Source organism: Pristiophorus japonicus, chromosome 16, assembly GCF_044704955.1.
Source record: "Pristiophorus japonicus isolate sPriJap1 chromosome 16, sPriJap1.hap1, whole genome shotgun sequence".
Lineage (NCBI taxonomy): Eukaryota > Metazoa > Chordata > Chondrichthyes > Pristiophoridae > Pristiophorus > Pristiophorus japonicus.
In genome coordinates this window covers 74784327-74809297 of record NC_091992.1, presented here as the reverse complement: position 1 = coordinate 74809297, position 24971 = coordinate 74784327, and the positions used below count along the sequence as shown (strand labels likewise).

Sequence of the window (24971 nt, the reverse complement as noted above, 5' to 3'; positions counted from 1 at the left end):
ATATACCCTGTGTTGGGGGTATCGCCTCCTGCGAGCTGCACCCGTGCTCATCCCCTCTCCTATGCAGTGGCAGATCGGTGAGGACAAGGCTGCTGTTCCTGCTGGTGCTTCTCCAGCTGCCGGTGCTGTTGTTGCTGCTATTCATCTCGATCCTCATCTGAGGTCCAAGGTAAAGCTGCATAAGCGGCAGCCATGCTGAACTGATGCTTGACAGATGGTCAGTGTAGATCAGGCTTAGAAAAATCCACGGTAGCAGAAATGATTAGCAAGGTAATGAAAGTTCACTCTTGCAACAAGTCCTGTGAGCAGGAGCCTTTCACTTAGGCAAGGGAGCACATGTAAAGTCTGAGTACTTATAGAATTGTTTGCCTGTCACTTGCTCAGCCCCCTCAAATTGCGCGGTCATCTCGCCTTGCTTTCACTGGCAAGTCCCAGAAAGCCCGGCAAACCTGTAGACTCAAGAGTTAAAGCTCAAATCTGCATCTCCTAATTGCCTCTTACGACCCAGAAATTGCAGTCGGCAGCTTCCCCCGGGCAGATGCCTCTGATCTGAAAAATGTCTACGAATTTACCTGGTGGTCCGGGAGGAGCATGGGATTCCGGTGGGGAGGCCTTCTCTTCCCGCGCTGCGAAGTGCACTCTCGTCCTCCAGGTTCCCATGTGTGACTGCTCAGCCAATCAGGTACAGTATTCCACTGCTTTCTCATTAATAGCAATGGGAGCTGCGTATCTGCCAGTTCTCATTGCTATTAATGAGAAAAAAAACAAAGACACTAAACACATGTAACAAAAAATAAAAACACCTCACATAATTAAAATTAATTGAAATTAAAGTTAATAAATATCTGAGAGAAAAACATTTTTTCTGAGTTTTAACATTTTTTTTAAATTATGCTTAAAAATAAATGTAACATGGTGGGCAGAGTTTTTAAAAATAATATGTGTTTTTTAAATTTAACTTAATTATATTTTTGTATGTTTTTAAACTCTTACGCCTGTAAAAGTTGATTATGCCCCTGCTTTTATCAAGTGCAAGAATTTTGAGGACATTTGCTGGGCAAGATATGGGTAAATCTCGCAATCTTGCCCTCGCAAATGTCCTTGCTCCCGATAGGCATGAGATCTGTCGAGCTCCAGCTTGACCGATCGGAAAAGCTGGTTTTCAGCGCATGCACATTGTGCGCTGAAATACAGCTTTTCCGATGCCTTCCCGAGTCCGTAGACACTCCGTACGGACCCGGGGGGGGCCGGGATTTCCAGGCCATTATCTTTTAACTGCCAGCCCGCCTCTCCCATGGGGGGTTTCTCGCATGCAGCAGAAAACACTGCAGTTAAAAGCTGAAGTCGCCGAGTTCAAGTCGGCTTCCCGAACTGCTGTCAGTTTCACCCATTTTAATCACCCACCCGCTCTCAAACACAATCAGGGGACGAAATTCAGTTATGCCCGTTTGGGGGTGGGTAACCGAGGCGAGGCGGGACTTCCTGCACCCGGCGCAAAAGTCCCGCCTAGGCTACGAAATTCCGGTTACCGCCCCTTACAGGAAGTGGAGTGCAATGTCGCGCGCTCCACTTCCTTTTGGGGTAGGCTATGGGGGCGATACGCGGGCGGATTCGGGAGCGCTACGCGGTCTCTCCACGTAACACTGATGCATTTCAACGAATTTCCCCTTCTATTAAAGGGGAGGCATGCTGCGAACTCTGCAGTCCCTTTGAAGGCCTCCACTGGGCCACCTGGGCTAAGGGGTGCCGTGGCCGTAGCCCTGCACCGGCACGATCGCGGCCCAGACCCCGCAAAAGGTGCAGCGAATGGCCCGACCAGTAGCGGGGGGGGGGAGGGGGGGAAATAAAAGATCGTGGCGCGCGACACAGCACATCTCCCCTTTAACGTTCGCCCCACAATGGATTACCAGCCCGGTTTTCGACCCGTGAGGCTGGCACTGGCATTGCCCATGGCGGCTTCACGAGGCGCTGGCCAATTTCCGCCGTGGGCAGAAAGGGACCACCGTGGGGCCATCGCACACGGCAATGACATAGGAACATAAGAAATAGGAGCAGGATTAGGCCATTTGGCCCCTCAAGCCTGCTCCGCCATTCAATAAGATCATAGTTGATCTGATCATGGACTCAGTTCCACTTCCCTGCCCGCTCCCCATAACTCTTTACTCCCTTATCGCTCAAAAATCTGTCTATCTCCACCTTAAATATATTCAATGACCTAGCCTCCACAGCTCTCTGGGGCAGAGAATTCCAAAGATTTACAACCCCCTGAGAGAAGAAATTCCTCCACATCTCAGTTTTAAATGGACGGCCCTTTATTTTGGGATTATGTCCCCTTGTTTTAGTTTCCCCTATGAGTGGAAATATCCTTTCTGCATTCACCTTGTCGAGCCCCTCATTATCTTTTATGTTTCGATAAGATCACCTCTCATTCATCTGAACTCCAATGAGTATAGGCCCAATCAACTCAACCTACCTTCATAAGTCAACCCCCATCTGAACAGCAATGTAAGTATATCCTTCCTTAAATACGGAGACCAAAACTGTACACAGTACTCCAAGTGTAGTCTCGCCAATACCCTGTACAGTTGTAGCAGGACTTCTCTGCTTTTATACTCTATCCCCCTTGCAATAAAGGCCAACATTCCATTTGCCTTCCTGATTACTTGCTGTACCTGCATACTAACTTTTTGTGTTTCATGCACAAGGACTCCCAGGTCCCTCAGTACTGCAATTTTTCTCCATTTAAATTGTAATTTGCTTTTCTATTTTTTCTGCCAACGTGGATGACCTCACATTTTCCCACGTTATACTCCATCTGCTAGATTTATGCCCAGTCACTTAGCCTTTCTATATCCCTCTGCAGATTTTTTGTGTCCTCCTCACAGTTTGCTTTCCCATCCATCTTTGTATCATCAGCAAACTTGGCTACATTACACTCGGTCCCTTCATCCAAGTCATTAATATAGATTGTAAATAGTTGAGGACCCAACACTGATCCCTGCGGCACCCCACTAGTCACTGTTTGCCAACCTGAAAATGACCCATTTATCCCAACTCTCTGTTTTCTGTAAGTTAGCCAATTCTCTATCCATGCTAATATATTACCCCCAACCCCCGTGAACTTTTATCTTGTGCAGTAACCTTTTATGTGGCACCTTATCGAATGCCTTCTGGAAATCCAAATACACCACATCCACTGGTTCCCCCTTTATCCACCCTGCTTGTTACATCCTCAAAGAACTCCAGAAAATTTGTCAAACATGATTTGCCTTTCATAAAACCATGCTGGCTCTGTTTGATTGAATTATGCTTTTCCAAATGTCCCGCTACTGCTTCCTTAATAATGGACTCTAGCATTTTCCCGGCTAACTGGTCTATAGTGGACTGTTTTTTTTGTCTGCCTCCTTTTTTAAATAGGGCCATTACATTTGCGGTTTTCTAATCTGCTGGGACTGCCCCAGAATCCAGAGAATTTTGGTAGATTACAAGCAATGTATCCACTATCTCTGCAGCCACCTCTTTTAAGACCCTCGGATGTAAGCCACCAGGTCCAGGGGACTTGTCCGCCTTTGGTCCCATTATTTTACCGAGTACTACTGCATTAGTGATAGTGATTGTATTAAGTTCCTCCCTCCCTATAGCCCCTTGATTATCCACTATTGGGATGTTTTTAATGTCTTCTACCGTGAAGACTGATACAAAATATTTGTTCAATGTCTCTGCCATTTCCCTGATCTCCATTATTGTTCCCCAGTCTCATCCTCTCGGGGACCAACATTTACTTTAGCCACTCTTTTCTTTTTTTATGTACCTGTAGAAACTCTTACTATCTGTTTTTATATTACATGCTAGTTTACTCTCATAATCTATCTTGCCTCTCTATCATTTTTTTTAGTTGTTCTTAGCTGGTTTTTAAAAGTTTCCCTCTGCCTCCCACTAGTCTTGGCCACATTGTATGCCCTGGTTTTCAATTTGATACCCTCCCTTATTTCCTTAGTTAGCCATGGATGATTATCCCTTCTCTTACAGTCTTTCCTTCTTATTGGGATGTATTTATGTTGCGAGTTATGAAATATCTCCTTAAATGTCTGCCACTGCTCATCAACCGTCCCATTCTTAAGTCTATTTTCCCAGTCCATTTTAGCCAACTCTGCCCTCATTGTACTCTCCTTTATTTAAGCTTAGGACCTTGGTTTGAGGACGAACTTTCTCACCTTCCAATTGAATTTGAAATTCAACCATGTTATGGTCACTCATTCCTCGAAGATCCTTTACTACGAGATCATTTATTAATCCTGTCTCGTTACACAGTACTAGATCTAGGATAGCCTGCTCCCTGGTTGGTTCCGCAACATACTGTTTAAGAAAACTATCCCGGATACACTCTATGAACTCTTCTTCAAGGCTGCCCTGGCCAATTTGCTTTGGGCAATCAATATGAAAGTTAAAATCACCCATGATTATTGCCATTCCTTTATTACAAGCCTCCCTTATTTCTTGATTTATACTCCGTCCAACAGTGTAGCTACTGTTAGGGGCCTATAGACTACACGCACCTTTTTCCCCTTATTATTCCTTATCGCCACCCAAACTGATTCAACATCTTGATCCTCTGAACCAGTATCGTTTCTCACTAACGCACTAATCCCATCCTTTATTAACAGAGCTACCCCACCTCCTTTTCCTTTCTGTCTGTCCTTCTGAATTTTCAAATACCCCTGAATATTTAGTTCCCAGTCCTGGTCACCTTGCAACCACGTCTCTGTAATGGCTATCAGATCATACCTATTTGTGCCATCAACTCATCACTGGAGGCGCAGTGGCCCAGGTAGCCACCGGTGGGGACGCGGTGCTACCATTTTTGTACCTCCGCTAATCCCCACGCAATTTCACAGGAGCTGGTTGCCCTCCCAGGTGAAAACAGCTTTGTGCCCCGTTAGCTCCCCCCGGGGGCACTAACAGGATGCGCGGAATAGGGGAATTTCGGCCCCTCACTTTTTGAGGTACAAATTTCCCCCTTGGGTTCCAAAATGGAGAAGACACTGTACAACAACACTGACATTCTTCATTTTAATGAGCACAATTCACCAAAAAGAAAAAAGAAAACAGCATGAGCATCCTATAAAAGTTGTGTGCACCCACACTAAACAATATTTGTAAATGCTGCACTGTATATAATGCTACGCATACACTGCATTGGGCTGGATGTGCAAGTACAACACCAACATTGTATGTAAGGATAATATCACCATTTATTCAAACTGTGCAATGATCATAGAGCCAATTTTTTTTGATGGTGGTGCAGTTGTGGTGCACCCAGAAAAGTTCCAGAGCATTTGGTGTTACGGTGCTAGAAGTGGACTTCCGACGATGTTCTAAGATACTCTCGTTACATCATGATAACGCTTTTTCACTGCTGACTAGGCCAAGCGCTACAGGCATGGAGGCCAGGAGAGCAGGTAATCTAGGGCAGCAGGTTAAAAATGCAATTGCAACTTTTAAAGAAGGACCTGCACTTCCTGTGGAGCAGCTTTGGAATTTGTGGATTGTTTTTCTCCCTGCATGTTAGATGAGCCAGGATACTGCAAGGACTCAATTTCTGACAAAGTGCTGGAAGTCATGCTGAGGGAAGTTAGGCAAAGAAGACTTGCCATTTTTAATTATGAGGGCCATGCTCCTCAAAAGCTTTTTGTCAACACTGTGTGGAAGACATAGAAAAAGTTCAACACAATGAAGACATTTTCCATGGTAGGTGTCTGCTAATGTTTTTATCTGTTTAGTGTTCCGACATCTCATCTGACACAAACACACACTACCATCTCCAGCAGCTGCATACTCACATGGGATATTTCCTCATCTTTAGGGTCCTGTCATTGATGGTGTGTCGTGCCATTATGAAGAGTACTGTTTTGTAGCTGCATCTATCCACTATTTTTTATGTACTGACTTCGTATTTCACCCTCTCTGGAACCCCATGTGATGTGCGTGAACATTTGGTCTGCTTGCAGATCTCTGCTCTGTAAATGATCAAAAGGAGATATACAAGTGTGGTCTGGAGTAACTCTTGCCAATGTCCTTACTATTCTGTGGGCAAGTGACTCACATAATAACATGACTGAGAATGGGAACTCATTGGCGGCTAAATTGGGCTCTGCAGCGGCCGTTTTTTAGGCACAAGCTGGCAACCTAACACTCAAAAATGGGGTCCGAAATGCGCACACATTCGACGGGAAATGCACAGGATGCTACCTTGGTAAAGGGGTTTGTGTGCACGCATCTAATGACCACCAGCAGCATGCAGAGCAGGCAGATTATGACTTCAATCACTATGCAATGCTGATTTGATGTCAATGCTGCCATTTTCAAACTCCACACTCCAGCGAATGCTGTCTTAACCTCAGACAGTTGAACACAATGTTAAACGGAATGAAGGGCCCCCCCCCCGCCACCAGCGCTATTTAAAAGGAGAATGAACTACTTACAGGTTAGTTGCTGGATTATTTCTTCTGGCTGCTGGTGCAATTGTGCGTGTTTTAGGATATTTCCTCTACTTGGCTGAAGTTAGAATAGTTTGCAGGGAGCGGTCTGGTTGGTGTTGAAGTACTTTCCTGTTCATTTAAAAGTTTGTGCTGAAACAAGTTGCTTCCAAACAGGGCTTCCTCTTGGAATTGATCATGATTCATCATCATCGTAGGCAGTCCCTCGGAATCGAGGAAGACTTGCTTCCACTCTAAAAGTGAGTTCTCAGGTGGCTGCACTGTCTAATACGGGAATTACAGTCTCTGTCACAGGTGGGGCAGACAGTGGTTGAAGGAAAGAGTGGGTGGGGAGCCTGATTTGCCGCATGCTCCTTCCGCTGCCTGCGCTATTTTCTGCATGCTCTCAGCGACGAGATTCAAGGTGCTTAGCACCCTCCCAGTTACTCTTCCTCCACTTTGGCCAGGGATTCCCAGATGCCGGTGGGGACGTTGCACTTTATCAAGGAGGCTTTGAGGGTGTCCTTGAAACATTTCCTCTGCCCACTTGGGGCTCGCTTGCCATGTAGGAGTTCAGAGTAGAGCGCTTGCTTTGGGAGTGTCGTGTAGGGCATGCGGACGATATGGCCCGCCCCACGGAGCTGATCGAGCGTGGTCAGTGCTTCGATACTGGGGATGTTGGCCTGAGCGAGAACACTGATGTTGATGCATCTATCCTCCCAGGGGATTTGCAGAATCTTGCAGAGGCAGTCCTGGTGGTACTTCTCCAGCGCTTGGAGGTGTCTGCTGCATATAGACCACGTCTCCTAGCCATATAGGAGGGCGGGTATCACTCCTGCCCTGTAGACCATAAGCTTGGTGCATGATTGAGAGACTGAAGAGAGACCACGCAGAGCAGGGCAAGCTGCTGGAAGAGGGAGGAGGCGGAGGGAGAGGAGGGCTCTCAGCAGAAGGCCATATCCGCTGAGTCTTTAGGGAGCAATTCTCTTACCTAAGTTTAAGTGGGACCCAATGCATGAGACGTCTTCGTTTCACAAGAGAGGTCATGAATGAAATCTGCCAACTGTTGCAGCCACAACTGCAACCTCAAAGCAAGGCAAGGGCAGCACTGACTGAGGCTGACAAGGTGATCAAGGCTCTGAACTTTTATGTCTGGCTCCTTCCAGGCTGCTGCTGGAGATAAAAGCAACATCTCGCCATTTCCGGTACACTGCTGCATAAGGGAGGTCACTGAGAGACAGTTTCATCTCATTCACTCTTGCCAGAGACAAGCAGGCGGAGCGAGCACAAGGTTTTGCACGGAATGCAGGAATTCCCATGGTCCAGGGTGCCGTTGACTGTACGCACATTGCCTTGCGTGTGCCTCATGTGAACTCGGTCATTTTCATGAACCGAAAGAGATTTCACTCCCTCAGTGTGCAGCTGGTGTGCGACCACAGGCAGTGCACCATGCAGGTGAATGCCTGTTATCCTGGCAACAGTGACAATTCCTTCAGTTCTCTGTGCCACCTGTATTTTACCCACTAAGGCAAGTCAATGGCTAGCTACTGGGCGATAATAGTTATCCACTTATGACATAGCTCATTACTCCAGACCGGAACCCACGCACACACGCACAGCAGGCCTACAATGAGAGCCATTCTGCCACAAGGAACATTATAGAGCACATCATCGGCGTCCTCAAGCAACGCTTCCACTGCCTGGACAACTCTGGGAGAGCCCTGCAGTATTCAGCTGAGCAGGTATCAAGATTTGTGGCAGTGTGCTGCATGTTGCACAATCTCACTATTATGAGGGAAGAGCCCGTGCTGCCACCTATCAGGCAAGAAGTTGAGGAGCAGGAGAAGGAAGTAGAGGAGGAGGAGGAAGTGTAACAGAAAGTGCAGGAACACGAAGAGGAAGTAAGACTACAACGTAGTCAGTCCCTTTCTGCCCAGGCTCTACGTGATCAAATAATTCATGGGCGATATCAATAACCTCAACCACACCTCCCCATTCACCAACAGTCCTTATCTTTCCTCTATCATTGACCATCACATCGTCCTCCTGCCAATAACACAAAAATAAAAACCACCAGAAAAATGCACATTGTAATCCAATTTTATAAATTCAATCATTACATGATACATACAAAAAATAAACAAATCACCCTTGTGCAATCCCTTAGTGCCTGTCTTCCATGTGCCTTTGCCTCTCCTAGTGTTCCTACAAGGTGCTTCCCCAGTGGCTGCAGCATCGGTGGTGGAAGGTTGGTGGTGGAAGGCTGCTGACCTTCAATTGAGGAGACTACAGAGGGCGACCTTGGGCAGCTCTGGGCCTAGAGGACCCGGCTTGAAATTGCAACAGCAGGCTCTCTGGCAGAGTGGCAGGGCTGGGAGCAGGAATGCTATCATCCTGAAGGAGGACAGTAGGTTCATGCTCCATGGAGCCACTGCCACTCTCCCAGAGTGGTGCATCAGCAATCCTATAGATATGTTGGAGGACAGATTGATGGACTGCTGTAATGCCCTGAAAGCCCCTTTGAACAGTGGTATCCATGCAAGGCAGCAGACTGAGCGTCCACTGCAGAACTCAGACCTTTGATGGAAGCTGTTTGTGCTGCAATCCAAGCTGTGACATCGGCCATCAAACTCTGCATCATGGTGGGTTCCACAGGTGTGCTGAGGGAGTTGACCACCAGTTCCATGTTGGAAAGGATGGGCTCCAAGCTCTGCGCAAACCCCTGTGCCAAGTTGGTGCTGGTCTCCTCCATGCTCATTGACATTGTGCACAAGCCTTCTGGCATGCTTTTCAGTGCACCAAGCATTTTGTACGTACACCCATCAGCCTTATCTGACTCCTTGGCAGCAAAACTAATGTGCGACCTCGCCATAAGCGAACTGACACCTGTGCTTTCCTTTCCCCCCCACCCTGGCTGCAACGCGCTTGTGCACGCTGTCTCACCATGTACAGATCCCTCCTCTATCCTAGCCTCTAAAATACACGCAGTGTCAGTCTCTGAGCTGGTGGCTGCGAGTGTAAGATCAAATAGTGATGATTCTTCATCTTCACTGACTTCTTCCTCTTCCTCCTCTGACTGGGAAGGTTCCAGTTCTTGGGTATCTGAAATGAAAAAGAGACAAGAATTGGGTTGTGATGAGGGGAGAGGGAGAAAGTAAGAAGTGCATGCTTACACCATCTGCAGCTTGTGAGTCAGAAGAGATTGTGGGATGAGGAAAAAGTGAATTGAGAGGAGGATTGGTTATGCAGATACCCTCATCATCGATCCCTCTAGCCCCGACAGTGGCCACGGCCTCAGCAATGCCCCTTCCCAAGATGGCCAGCATTGTGTCCTGTCGAAATCTCGACCTCCGAAAAGAATGACTCCGACACTTACAGCTCCGGTAGAAGTTTCCTTTTTAATTTACTTGCTCGCAAGGGGTAGGTTTCACTCAGTCAAGGGCTAAATGAACACCTCCGAAATGGTTCAGTTTAACAAGATATTTATACAGTAAAACCAAAGTTCTGGCCTCTCCCTGTGTATTGCTCTGTCTCACAGTCAGTGAATACAGATAAAGAGTTAATTACTATATCCTGGTCCTGACATGGTGTCCAGATATTTCCTTTTGTCAGGGTTATCAGAAAGCCAAACGGCCATTACTCCATGAGTCATAGGTAATGGGCTATCACCTGCCTTGTATTGTGTCAGGATTGTTTCAATTTCCTGGTCAGTTTATCTGTTTGCATCAAATGGATGAGGTTTCGGAAAGAGATAATGGCTAGAAGATAAGGGTGGGGTGACATGGAACTCCTGTAGTGTAGACAATAGGAGAGCACCATGGGGGTTACTTGTCTCAGCATGACTTGTCTCCTAGCTGTCTGATGGCCATCAGCCATCTCACAGCAGGTTTAGCTGTTTATGCAAGCTGACTGCTAAAATGCAGAAAGTTCTGGAAGGGCCAGGACTCCATTTTAATCAAAAGGCACACAAATACCGTATGGTATCAGCTTAGATAAAAATACTTTCCACAGTCCTCCATGCAAGCGCTTGTCCTCCTCCAGTCTTTCCTGCTGTCTCCTGCTATGCGCCACCTTCTCCCGCAAATCCAACTTCATAACAGGAGCCCATTCTCTTTATTCCACAATGGTTCAGAGTAACTTATTTTGCATACCATAAACTGTCTGCTCAAAACAGAATATCCTGCAATGAATTTGGGTGGTGTGTCTGTCATGGTTGAATAGCTGTCAGTGTGTGCGAGCAGTGAGTTGTGGGCACGAGGCCTGCAACAGTGCTAAGTGTGTGAGGATGAAGTAAAGCATATGAATTGAACGGTTGAGTACTGATGATTGAGATTGTTGTGAGCTGGGTGATAAGAGTGTAGAGAATTGACCAGTGGATGAGGCTGGTAGTGCAGTTGATAGGACATGCCATTTGAAGATGAACTCACTCATCTTGACCATTCATGTCAGAACGTTAAATTTCTTCCTGCATTGCAGGAATCATTTAAAACAGCAGGCAGCACCAATTTAACGTGTGGATGGATGCAGATCAATCACGTACCGTGATTCCCACGCCCGTCTTCGGGGTTGGCCAATTTAACCCTACTGTGTAGGGGGCTAGATCCAAGAAGACATGTCACCAATATATACCACCTTGTAATTTTTCAAATGTACAAAATAACTTCAGTTAAGAGATGCAGGAAGTCTTCCCAGTCCCTGAAATGGGTTGGACTCCAGGGGGTCTCATTGGCAAATCTTACGTTGAAATGTCTTCTCTGGTTTAAGGTAGAATGCCCATATAACAAGTTTTAGGACTCAAGAAAGGAATGATATGTGTACCACAATAAATTTACAGCTATGCTGAAGGACCTGAGAGAGGATATATCCAACATAAACTCCTTTACGTCAGAAGGTTGAAAATAAGTCTTGAAAACTGAAAACTCATTTTTGTTTTTTGAGCAGACAGTTTATGGTATGCAAAATAAGTTACTCTGAACCATTGTGGAATAAAGAGAATGGGCTCCTGTTATGAAGTTGGATTTGTGGGAGGCTACATTTCGATTGTTCTAAGGCCATACATCAAATATAAAGTCACTCAATTCACTGTCTCAACAAGACAAGCAGCACTAATACAGGTCAAAATTGCAGAAAAGAAAGACTTGAATTTATATAACACCTTTCTCGACCACCGGTCATCCCAATGCACTTTACAGCCAATGAATTATAGGATCGGCCATTTACAACAACAACCAACTTGTATTTATATAGCACCTTTAACGTAGTGAACTGTTCCAAGGCGCTTCACAGGAGTATTATGAGACAAAAAATTTGCCACTGAGCCGCATAAGGAGAAATTAGGGCAGGGGACCAAAAGCAGGTTTGAAGGAGCGTATTGAAGGAGGAAAGAGAGGAAGAGAGGTAGAAAGGCTTAGGGAGGGAGTTCCAGAGCTTAGGGCCCAGACAACAGAAGGCACGTCCACCAAGGGTTGAGTGATTATAATCAGCGATACTCAAGAGGGCAGAATTAGAAGAGCGCAGACTTCTCGGGGGGTTGTAGATCTGAAGGAGATTAGAGACAGGGAGGGGCGAGGTCATGGAGGGATTTGAAAACACGGATTTAGGACTGAGATGAGGAGAAATTTCTTCACTCAGAGGTTGTGTATCTTTGGAATTCTCTATCCCATAGGGCTGTGGATGCTCAGTCATTCAGTATATATACAAGGCTGAGATCAATAGATTTTTGGACTCTAAGGAATCAAGGGATATGGGGATCGGGCAGGAAAGTGGAGTTGAGGTCGAAGATCAACCATGATGCTTTGAATGGCAGAGCAGGCTTAAGGGGCCATATGGCCTACTCCTGCTCCTATTTCTTATGTTCTTATGTTAAAAGGGCCAAAAGTCCTACCACAACACCACTGGACAGGTGGCCTGATACAGCCCAGTAGGGCAATCCATCTGATTCCTTCCCATGCGCTGCTCGGTACAGATATACTTAGGATGACACTTACCTTTCTCTTTTTCTCTGCAGCTACAGTGAATTCCATGCCCCTGTTTGGTTACAATATCTTCACGGTGAAGAAGACTAGTGAACATTGGATTCCAACGCCGTGCATTATCGCAGTCAATCTTGAAAATCTGTTGGTCATAAATGAGGATACCAAGGTTGATAAGCTGCATGCATCAAATACCTTGAAAATCTGCGCAGTATATTGAAGTATATATAGGGAACGTGGGAAACTGGTAGTCTATATAAATATATCAAATTGCACTGGTTACATGATTCATGACCGATATATATTTTGTATCAGTCTTTACAGTAGAGGACACAAACAATATCCCAACAGTGGATAGTCAAGTGACCATTGATGGGGAGGAATTTAACACAATCACAATCACTAAGGAAGTGGTACTCAGTAAGATAATGGGACTAAAGACGGATAAATCCCCTGGAGCTGATGGCTTGCATCCTAGAGTCTTAAGAGAAGTAGCAGCCAGGATAGTGGATGCATTGGTTGTAATTTACCAAAATTCCCTGGATTCTGGGGAGTTGCCAGCAGATTGGAAAACTTCAAATGTAACGCCCCTATTTAAAAAAGAAGGCAGACAAAAAGCAAGAAACTACAGACCAGTTGCCTAACATCTGTGGTTGGGAAAATGTTGGAGTCCATTATTAAAGAAGCAGTAGCAGGACATTTGGAAAAGCATAATTCGGTCAGGCAGAGTCAGCATGGATTTATGAAGGGGAAGTCATGTTTGACAAATTTTCTGGAATTCTTTGAGGATGTAACGAACAGGGTGGATAAAGGGGAACCAGTGGATGTGGTGTATTTGGACTTCCAGAATGCATTTGACAAGGTGCCACATAAAAAGTTACTGCACAAGTTAAAAGTTCACGGGGTTGGGGGTAATATATTAGCATGGATAGAGGATTGGCTAACTAACAGAAAACAGAGAGTCGGAATAAATGGTTCATTCTCGGTTTGGCAATCAGTAACTAGTGGGGTGCTGCAGGGATCAGTGCTGGGACCCCAACTATTTACAATCTATATTAACGACATGGAAGAAAGGACCGAGTGTAACATAGCCAAGTTTGCTGACGATAGAAAGATTGGAGGAAAAGCAATGTGTGAGGAGGACACAAAAAACCTGGAAAAGGACATAGGCAGGCTAAGTGAGTGGGCAAAAATTTGGCAGATGGAGTATAATGTTGGAAAGTGTGAGGTCATGCACTTTGGTAGAAAAAAATCAAAGAGCAAGTTATTATTTAAATGGAGAAAAATTGCAAAGTGCTGCAGTACAGCGGGACCTAGGGGTACTTGTGCATGAAATACAAAAGGTTAGTATGCAGGTACAGCATATGATCAGAAAGGCCAATGGAATCTTGGCCTTTGTTGCAAAGGGGATGGAGTATAAAAGCAGGGAAGTCTTGCTACAGTTATACAGGGTATTGGTGAGGCCACACCTGGAATACTGCGTAGAGTTTTGGTTTCCATATTTACGAAAAAATATACTTGCTTTGGAGGCAGTTCAGAGAAGGTTCACTAGGTTGATTCCGGAGATGAGGGGGTTGACTTATGAGGAAAGGTTGAGCCTCTACTCATTGGAATTCAGAAGAATGAGAGGTGATCTTATTGAAATGTATGATTATGAGGGAGCTTGACAAGGTGGATGCAGAGAGGATCTTTCCACTGATAGGGGAGACTAGAACTAGGGGGCATAATCTTAGAATAAGGGGTCGCCCATTTAAAGCTGAGATGAGGATGAATTTCTTCTCTCAGAGGGTTGTAAATCTGTGGAATTCGCTGCCTCAAAGAGCTGTGGAAGCCGGGACATTGAATAAATTTAAGACAGAGATAGACAGTTTCTTAACTAAGGGATTAATGGGTTATGGGGAGCGGGCAGGGAAGTGGGCCTGAGTCCATGATCGGATTAGCCATGATCGTATTAAATCGCGGAGCAGGCCCGAGGAGTCATATGACCTACTCCTGCTCCTATTTCTTATGTTCTTATATATGTGAGTTATTATAGCCACAACGCAAGTGTTTTATTTTATGCAAACAACCCACCCTAACTCATATTCAAGCTATACAACTTCTTTCTTTAAGAGTTTGACTATTAGAATTTCACTGAAGACAAATGAATGTGTAGCACAGTGATGAGTTAGCTGATCACGGTGACTTCCCTCAACAACTATCTGTGTGACAGAATCTGTGGCTCTCGTATTGGACTGTTCAGCCACCAAAGAACTCACTTCAGGAGTGGAAGCAAGTCTTCCTTGATTCCGAGGGACTGCCTGTGATGATGATGATGAGCTGATCACAGCTAGGAGGTTGATAGGGGTGCTATAGTTGACTTCAGCACTCCTGGCATAAATCAGGAAAAAATCAGCCAGGGTTCCTACTCCTAATCATTATTCAGTGATCCTGATAGAAAGTATATATGTACATGCTGGGTGAAATCAAGCTCAGCTGTGATGCTCTCATAGTTGAAACATAGAAAATAGGTGCAGGAGTAGGCCATTCGGCCCTTCGAGCCTGCACCACCATTCAATATGATCATGGCTGATCATTCACCTCAGTACCCCTTTCTTGCTTTCTCTCCATACCCCTTGATCCCTTTAGCCGTAAGGGCCATATCTAACTCCCTCTTGAATATATCCAATGAACTGGTATCAACAGCTCTTTGCGGTAGGGAATTTCACAGGTTAACAACTCTCTGAGTGAAGAAGTTTCTCCTTATCTCAGTCCTAAATGGCTTACCCCTTATCCTTAGACTATGTCCCCTGGTTTTGGACTTCCCCAAGATTGGGAACATTCTTCCTGCATCTAACCTGTCCAGTCTCGTCAGAATTTTATATGTTTCTATGAGATCCCCTCTCATTCTTCTAAACTCCAGTGACTACAGGCCCAGTCGATCCAGTCTCTCCTCATATGTCAGTCCTGCCATCCCGGGAATCAGTCTGGTGAACCTTTGCTGCACTCCCTCAATAGCAAGTCCTGACTAGGGTACTGACACGATATTCCTCATCGGAATGCCCCGTCGGTGCCTGTTTCCGGGTATTCCACTGTTGAAAAATGGGTAGAGCCCCATAATGCTGAGTGTCAGCATCAGTAGCACTCAACATGCATTTCTGGGTAACTCATAGGCAAGGGTGACAGCATAACATCCAGGAGATGCAGTAGGGAAATTCAAAACATATCTAAATGAGCAGGAAATGATATTTTTAACATCATTCACATGTTACACACCAGGTGTGCAGTGGATGCAAGCAGTACCCATATAAATTTGGTGATAAGAAAGTTGAAGAAAGTAGCCAGTGCCTGCAGGGCAGAATTAAAGGAGGTGCAAAGCAGCACCAAAGTGTAAGGTAGCAGTGGGTCTTCACTATGTGGGCCCTGTGGAATCAGAGAAGTAGTTGTGGGATCCAATTCTTGCCTGTCACCACCACGCTTGTACAATGGGTGTCCTACTGTGCCTGCACTTCTTGGAGGAAGAAGACGAAGATGAGCAGGAACAGCAGGATATCAGGCAATATTGCAGAGAAGAGCTCCTAACCAAAGGTACCACGCAAACTGAATCATGATAAATAGAGGAGCAATGCCTTCTTAGATTTACCATGGGGGCTATTACAAAGTTAGATCCTCTACTCAGGTTCAGACATAAAGCCCACAAATAAATGGAATACATCAGCTGCAGGTAAATACTGCCCACTATGTGACCATGTCTGCATCAATCACTGCCCAGTATATAAACACTTCTGAGCCAAACACTGCATAATACATGAACTTGCTTGCAGTGTGCTGCCTGTTATATGAACATGTCCCTACACCACATGCTCCCCAATTTATGAGCATGCTTAATCTGTAGTTTCTAATCTCTTGCAGAGTGAGCTCCTGATGATTCCTCTAACGGAGATCCAGACGATGCGCTCCCTGCATTCATCCGATGGATCAAAACTCCCAGCGATGGAAGTTCATTTTGGACCTCCAACCAAACCACAGACAATCTCCTTTGAACTGAAAGAGGTAAGAGTAAAGGCACAGATCAAAGCTAATTGTAAAGTACCACAGCTTAAGAAGTAGGTGGCACAGTGAGTTAGTCACTGGCCTTTCTAATCCGGCACAGGCTGAGGGGATGTCAGCTGGCTGCAAAGGTGCTATGTGAGTTATGTTTGGGCAGCCTGAATCTAGTTCTTAGTTGATAAGAAGTGCAAAGCTACTCCTAATTTAGCAACAACTGTTACTCCCACTCAGAAAAGCCACAGGGTGAGTGATGTGGCAAATGGAAAAATATACTGGTACAAGAGGGGATGCTCTTCTGAGTTTATGACTGAGGACCACCGTTGGAGCAGACCAGAGGGAGTTTTGGAGATATGTAAAGGGAGCTTTACTCTACATCTAAATATGCTTGATGGTGACATTGGGTGCCTGAAATGAATACTCTTTCATTACACATCCCTCACTTTGATGAGCAAAAAGAAAATCATAAAAGGTAAAATATTGAGATGCATATCAGTCACAGATCCGTCGTCACTACATTGTGTGGTCAGGGTGGAGAATTTGGGCAGTGAGGCCTATCCTAGCCTCCATCCAATTGGGAATTCTCTCCTCTCACCCATGCTAGGGGCATCGCTGGCGCTACTTCCTCTTCTGCCACTGCCAGGAGACCGGGTCTGTTGTCCTGGTGGATTTCCCTGCTTTCTGACACACTGCTACTTCCCAGGGCTGCCTTGTGGCAGGTGGCAGTAGACCCTGGTAAGAAGGCTTTGTAATTACCTCCCTTCCCTCTAGATGGCCCCAGAAAATTACCTGCTGAAGACCTTAATCTCAGCCAAAGCCCTAAGTGAGAGTCTTTGTTCCAATCTTTAGGGCACATCCTTCGTTGCATTATCTGGTGCTGCAGCACTGCCAGGACACTGCTCTCCTCACTGACAGGCTCCTTCTTGATGACAGCAATCCTGCTGGGAACCCACAGTGCCTCTCCAATGAGCCCTAACCCAGGAAATGAATTTGTGTTAGAGCAGCCACAGAGGCAGGGAGAAGCAGAAGTGCAACCCAGCCGAAACCTTGTCCCGATGAGAATCTAGGCCAATGACTTGTGTGTGTGGGGGTGGATGCACCAGGTGAGGGTATCAGTAAACCTGAGTTAGCTAAAGGGAGATTGGAGAAACAGTTGGGAGGTAGCATTGCGATAACATTGCTAAGGTTTTTCCGCTGAATATTAAACTGTACGTTGTATTGCTGTTACATCACAGGGTGTATTACAGTGGGGGTTAGCAAATAGTTCAGTGCAGTGTTACAGCGAGTGGTATTACAGCAAGATGCATAAGTCATTGTAGCGAAGACTAAAAGGAATTACTTGCAAGGAATGTGAAGCATTAAAATGAAAAACATAACTATGTAGTGTGGTATGAAATGGTCCTGATGAAATGCATCCCAGGGTATTAAAAGAGATGGCGGAAGTTATAGCAGATGCATTCGTTATAATCTACCAAAATTCTCTGGACTCTGGGGAGGTACCAGCGGATTGGAAAGCAGCTAATGTAACGCCTCTGTTTAAAAAAGGGGGCAGACAAAAGGCAGGTAACTATAGGGCCGGTTAGTTTAACATCTGTAGTGGGTAAAATGCTTGAAGCTATCATTAAGGAAGAAATAGCGGGACATCTAGATAGGAATAGTGCAATAAAGCAGACACAACATGGATTCATGAAGGGGAAATCATGTGTAACTAATTTACTGGAATTCTTTGACGATATAACGAGCATGGTGGATAGAGGTGTACCGATGGATGTGGTGTATTTAGATTTCCAAAAGGCATTCGATAAGGTGCCACACAAAAGGTTACTGCAGAAGATAAAGGTACGCGGAGTCAGAGGAAATGTATTAGCATGGATAGAGAATTGGCTGGCTAACAGAAAGCAGAGTCGGGATAAATGGGTCCTTTTCGGGTTGGAAATCAGTGGTTAGTGGTGTGCCACAGGGATCGGTGCTGGGACCACAACTGTTTACAATATACATAGATGACCTGGAAGAGGGGACAGAGTGTAGTGTAACAAAATTTGCAGATGACACAAAGATTAGTGGGAAAGCGGGTTGTGTAGAGGACACAGAGAGGCTGCAAAGAGATTTAGATAGGTTAAGCGAATGGGCTAAGGTTTGGCAGATGGAATACAATGTCGGAAAATGTGAGGTCATCCACCTTGGGAAAAAGAACAGTAAAAGGGAATATTATTTGAATGGGGAGAAATTACAACATGCTGCAGTGCAGAGGGACCTGGGGGTCCTTGCGCATGAAACTCTTTTAGGATCCTTCCCAAAAAGTTAGTTTGCAGGTGCAGCAGGTAATCAGGAAGGCGAATGGAATGTTGGCCTTCATTGCGAGAGGGATGAAGTACAAAAGCAGGGAGGTCCTGCTGCAACTGTACAGGGTATTGGTGAGGCCGCACCTGGAATACTGCGTGCAGTTTTGGTCACCTTACTTAAGGAAGGATATACTAGCTTTGTAAGGGGTACAGAAACGATTCACTAGGCTGATTCCGGAGATGAGGGGGTTACCTTATGATGATAGATTGAGTAGACTGGGTCTTTACTCGTTGAAGTTCAGAAGGATGAGGAGTGATCTTATAGAAACATTTAAAATAATGAAGGGGATAGACAGGATAGAGACAGAGAGGTTGTTTCCACTGGTCGGGGAGACTAGAACTAGGGGGCACAGCCTCAAAATACGGGGGAGCCAATTTAAAACCGAGTTGAGAAGGAATTTCTTCTCCCAGAGGGTTGTGAATCTGTGGAATTCTCTGCCCAAGGAAGCAGTTGAGGCTAGCTCATTGAATATATTCAAATCACAGATAGATAGATTTTTAACCAATAAGGGAATTAAGGATTATGGGGAGTGGGCGGGTAAGGAGCTGAGTCCACGGCCAGATCAGCCGTGATCTTGTTGGGTGGCGGAGCAGGCTCGAAGGGCTAGATGGCATACTCCTGTTCCTAATTCTTATGTTCTTATTAATGTTTGGGAAGTCTAGAACCAGGGGTCACAGTCTCAGGATAAGGGGTAAGCCCTTTATGACCGAGATGAGGAGAAACTTCTTCACCCAGAGAGTGGTGAACCTGTGGAATTCTCTACCACAGAAAGTTGTTGAGGCCAATTCACTAAATATATTCAAAAAGGAGTTAGATGTAGTCCTTACTACTAGGGGGATCAAGGGGTATGGCGAGAAAGCAGGAATGGGGTACTGAAGTTGCATGTTCAGCCATGAACTCATTGAATGGCGGTGCAGGCTCGAAGGGCCGAATGGCCTACTCCTGCACCTATTTTCTATGTTTCTATGTATATTCATCATCATCATCATCATCATTATCATAGGCATTCCCTCGAAACTAGGATGATTTGCTTCCACGCCAAAAAGGGATGAGTCCACAACTGTTTCAATGAAGGACCTAATATTCCAGGTCCCAAACTATATGTTGAAGGGTGGAAGATGCCTGTGCGTGAATTTTTTTAATGTGTGGTGGCCGTTGCACACCAGCACACCAGCCACGGGCTTGACAGAGCTAGGTCTTGGTCCAGTGGCAAGGGTTAACCAAGACCACTGAAGACCTGCTCTGCTGCACGGACCTAGTGCGCATACATATTACAGGACAGGACATCAGTATGAGGAATGTTGCTGTAGTAACAGGCTGTCAGGTTACAGCGTTCTGTGCTTTTATAAATACATCTGAATAAAATTAGGAAATATACTATTGATATAGGGGCTGTTCCTGCTCGGTGAATTATTTATTCGTATTTTATTCACTGTTAGTTAAGATGAGGGATGTTACTGCTGCTGAACAGAACACTTTCCATTTCACGCACTCAGTGTCAGCATCAAGCACTCACAGGGAATTAATAATGGGAAACAGGGAAATGGCAGAGACTTTGAACAAATATTTTGTATTAGTGTTCACGGTAGAAGACACTAAAAGCATCCCAATAATTGATAATCAAGGGGCTATTGGGAGGGGGGAACTTAACACAATCACTAGCGCTCGAGAAAAAGTGTGAACTCATCCTTTTTTGGCGTGGAAGCAAGTCATCCTCGATACGAGGGACCGCCTATGATGATGACTAGGAAAACTTATGGGACTAAAGGTGGACAAGTCCCCTGGACCTGATGGTCTACATCCTAGGGTTCTAAAAGTGGCTGCAGAGATAGTGGATGCATTGGTTCTAATCTACCAACGTTTCCTGGATTCTGGAGAGCTTCCAGCGGATTGGAAAACCTCAAATGTAACGCCTTATTTAAGAGAGGGAGACAGAAAGCAGGAAACTATGGACCAGTTAGCCTAACATCTGTCATTGGGAAAATGCTACATTAAGGAAGTAGGAGCAGGACATTTAGAAAATCACAATAGTCATCAGAGTCAGCATGGTTTTATGAAAGGGAAATCATGTTTAACAAATTTGCTGGAGTTCTTTAGGGATGTAATGAGCAGGGTGGATAAAGGGGAACCAGTAGATATGTATTTGGATTTGCAGAAGGCATTTGATAAGGTGCCACATAAATGGTTACTGCACAAGATAAGAGCTCATGGGTTGGGGATAATATATTAGAATGTATAGAGGATTGGTTAACTAACAGAAAACAGAGAGTTGGGAAAAATGAGTCATTTTCAGGATGGCAAACTTCAGTTCCACTCACACCTTAAGGATGCCATATCATTCCCCCAATGCTCAGTTCTTAACTGCCTGGTGTGATCCTGAGCCATTCTGATCAGAAAGGTGCCAGCTTCCATCCAGTCTCATGTCAAGCAGTCGCTAGCCTTAGTACTGGTAGGGATGGGAAAATCGGGCAGCGTTCCCACTCTTGATCATTATCCTGTGATTGCTGCTGGAATGTGTACGAGAATGTCGAATGAGGACAGGTTTTTGGGATTAACTGTAACGTTCTCCACGGTTAAATAACCTGCTGATGCTCAGACTTGGATTTTCCTTTGCTATGCTGCCCCAAATTGGTAAACAAAGCACATTTGGGCAGCAAGGCCTACAGCAGCATTCCACTCCAATCTCTATTTTCCTTCCCTGGCTCAGGCTAGGAAGGCTACCACCCACCCCTTCCTTGATTTAGACGAGGGGATTAAATGCAGTATCTCCAAATTTGCGGATGATACTAAGTTGGGTGGCAGTGTGAGCTGCGAGGAGGATGCTATTAGGCTGCAGAGTGACTTGGATAGGTTAGGTGAGTGGGCAAATGCATGGCAGATGAAGTATAATGTGGATAAATGTGAGGTTATCCACTTTGGTGGTAAAAACAGAGAGACAGACTATTATCTGAATGGTGACAGATTAGGAAAAGGGAAGGTGCAACGAGACCTGGGTGTCATGGTACATCAGTCATTGAAGGTTGGCATGCAGGTACAGCAGGCGGTTAAGAAAGCAAATGGCATGTTGGCCTTCATAGCGAGGGGATTTGAATACAGGGGCAGGGAGGTGTTGCTACAGTTGTACAGGGCCTTGGTGAGGCCACACCTGGAGTATTGTGTACAGTTTTGGTCTCCTAACTTGAGGAAGGACATTCTTGCTATTGAGGGAGTGCAGCGAAGGTTCACCAGACTGATTCCCGGGATGGCGGGACTGACCTATCAAGAAAGATTGGATCAATTGGGCTTGTATTCACTGGAGTTCAGAAGAATGAGAGGGGACCTCATAGAAACGTTTAAAATTCTGACGGGTTTAGACAGGTTAGATGCAGAAAGAATGTTCCCAATGTTGGGGAAGTCCAGAACCAGGGGTCACAGTCTGAGGATAAGGGGTAAGCCATTTAGGACCGAGATGAGGAGAAACTTCTTCACCCAGAGAGTGGTGAACCTGTGGAATTCTCTACCACAGAAAGTAGTTGAGGCCAATTCACTAAATATATTCAAAAGGGAGTTAGATGAAGTCCTTACTACTCGGGGGATCAAGGGTTATGGCGAGAAAGCAGGAAGGGGGTACTGAAGTTTCATGTTCAGCCATGAACTCATTGAATGGCGGTGCAGGCTAGAAGGGCTGAATGGCCTGCTCCTGCACCTATTTTCTATGTTTCTATGTTTCTATGCCCTCCATGTGTAAACCATGAAGGGGAGGCGAAGCATGGTAATCTTACTGGCAATAATACAGCCAACCCCAGGATGACATTGAAAGAGCTGGCAGACCAGCGGCAGTCCCTGGGATAGCAGCACCCAAGGCCTCTACTTAGGTGGTTGGAGAGTCTAGTAGTGTCCTCCAGTCCTATAATGGCCCCAAATTCCTCACCTGTTGAAGGCCCCTGATCAGTCTCAGTACAAAATTTGATAAAGTCTTTGGCGCACTTCTGTCCCTTGAATTATATTTCCCACCTCTTGTGTTGTTGTAATGGGTGTCCTGCTTCAGCACCGCCGTATCATTCCCCTCAGCAGCCTCTGGCTCTATCTTGGCCATGGAAGTCCTGCAGGAGCCCATACTGCATATATAACATGGCCCAAAGAGGAAACTGGGCTGGAGTCACTGCGAGGATTGAGTAGAAATTCCTTCCTTGACCCTTCTTGGGAAAATTCAGGGTAGTCCAGCCCCCCAACTGTCAAGGCTCTGACATGAAGAATGGGCACTTGGATGAAGGACCTGGAGACTGCCCAACAACTGTGGAACTATATTAAAGCAAGTCAGCATCGGGGTTAGAGTAAGATCCAGTGTTTTGACAGGTGTCATTTTATGTTTTCCCCAGGCCAAGGAAATGTGCCACACGATCGCAATGATGCTGGATGAGCTTTTGCAGCACACCTTCACGTGAGAACACACGACGCAAAATGCCGTAGGCGGGAGCTCCAGTGGAGTTGCTGAATGAATCCACACTCTCACTGAAACACAAACACTGGCCCGTCACGAGCAGCCCGAGGCCCTGGCCGTCTTCCATCAGAATCGACACCGGTACTGAGCTGCGGACAGCGGCTGTGACCGTACCCTTCCTTCGATTGTATAATAGAGATAATAAAAATGGAGTGGTCACAACTTTGCCCGATGTCGTGTTGTTCAAAATTCTCATCCTCATTTTCAAATCCCTCCATGGCCTCGCACCCCCCCCCCTCTCTGTAAATCCTTCAGCCTCACAATCCCCCGAGATGTCTGCACGCCTCTAATTCTGCCCTCTTGAGCATCCCTGATTATAATCGCTCAACCATCGGTGGCCGTGCCTTCTGTTGCCTGGGCCCCAAGCTCTGGAACTCCCTGCCTAAACCTCTCTTTCCTTCTTCAAGACGTTCCTTAAAACCTATTTGTTTGACAAGCTTATGGTCACCTGCCCTAATTCCTCCTTATGCGGCTTGGTGTCAAATTTGTATCACATAACACTACTGTAAAGCACCTTGGGATGTCTCACTACGTTAAAGGCGCTATATAAATACATGTTGTTGTTGTTGTTGTTGCATTTGCGGCAGTTGGCAGCTTCAGGTAGCGGTGGAATCCTGGAGCTCACACTAGCCGTGTAGCCCGCAGTACTGAGGAGATTTAGTTCCTAAATCAGGCATAACAGGGAATTATACAAAAAATTAACCTGAAGAACACAATGGCTGCAACTTCCAGCGGCCTCTCCGTGTTGCTAAGCGACCGTAGCGTGGTCCGCTCCCTTCCCCTCGAACCGGTCTTCCCGCCCAATCTCTGCGCACGCGCAGGGCTGGAGTCCTGTATTGTGCGCGTGCGCGATACGGCTGTTCCCATCACCGCGCCTGCGCGCTACTACCGTCCTATCTCTGCGTCTGCGGGCTGCCGACGCTGTTTGCCGAGCGCCGTGGGCGGGAAGCCGAAGTGTGAAGCAAACCGTCTGGAAGTCGGCCTGCGGCCTAGCGGTACAGCACGGCATCAACCCAGATGTGAGAGCCGAAAGGCAAAGCTTTCTGTCATTGTTTGTCAAGTATTTTCAGCAGTGTGGCTTGGGTCTGTCAGTCAGGAAGCAGAAAAAACCACTGGCAGTCATCTTTCGTCAACTTATTAACAATTAAAGAAAGACTTGGATTTATATAGCGCCTTTCTCGACCACCGGACGTCTCAAAGCGCTTTACAGCCAATTAAGTACCTTTGGAGTGCAGTCACTGTTGTAATGTGGGAAAGACGGCAGCCATTTTGCGCACAGCAAGCTCCCACACACAGCAACGTGATAAAGACCAGATAATCTGTTCTTTTGTTATGTTGATTGAGGGATAAACATTAGCCCCAGGATACCAGGGATCAATCCCCTGCTCTTCGAAATAGTACCATGGGATCTTTTATATCCACCAGAGAGGGCAGACGGGGCCTCGGTTTAACATCTCATCCGAAAGACGGCACCTCTAAGTGCAACACTCACTCAGCACTACACTGGAGTGTCAACCTAGATTTATGTGCTTAAGTTCCTGAAGTGGGACTTGAACTCACAACCCTCTGACTCAGACGAGTGTGCTACCCACAGCTGACATTAGAGGTAGCCTGAGAGCCGAGCCAGGCCAAGCCAGTAGCACTACTCAAGGGATGGCAATCAAACCCTGTGAT

The 24971-nt window shown here is 45.9% G+C and overlaps 1 protein-coding gene across 1 annotated transcript in view; it reads left to right on the top strand.

Moving 5' to 3' along the window:
• Positions 1-23460, top strand: part of myo15b (myosin XVB) — a 480192-nt gene extending 456732 nt beyond the window's left edge. The window contains exons 67-69 of the mRNA XM_070856827.1: positions 12484-12617; positions 16340-16480; positions 23176-23460. Coding sequence (XP_070712928.1) covers positions 12484-12617; positions 16340-16480; positions 23176-23241 — 341 coding nt within the window. The 3' untranslated portion in view covers positions 23242-23460. The remainder of the gene's footprint in view (positions 1-12483; positions 12618-16339; positions 16481-23175) is intronic.
• The last annotated feature ends 1511 nt before the right edge of the window (positions 23461-24971 follow it).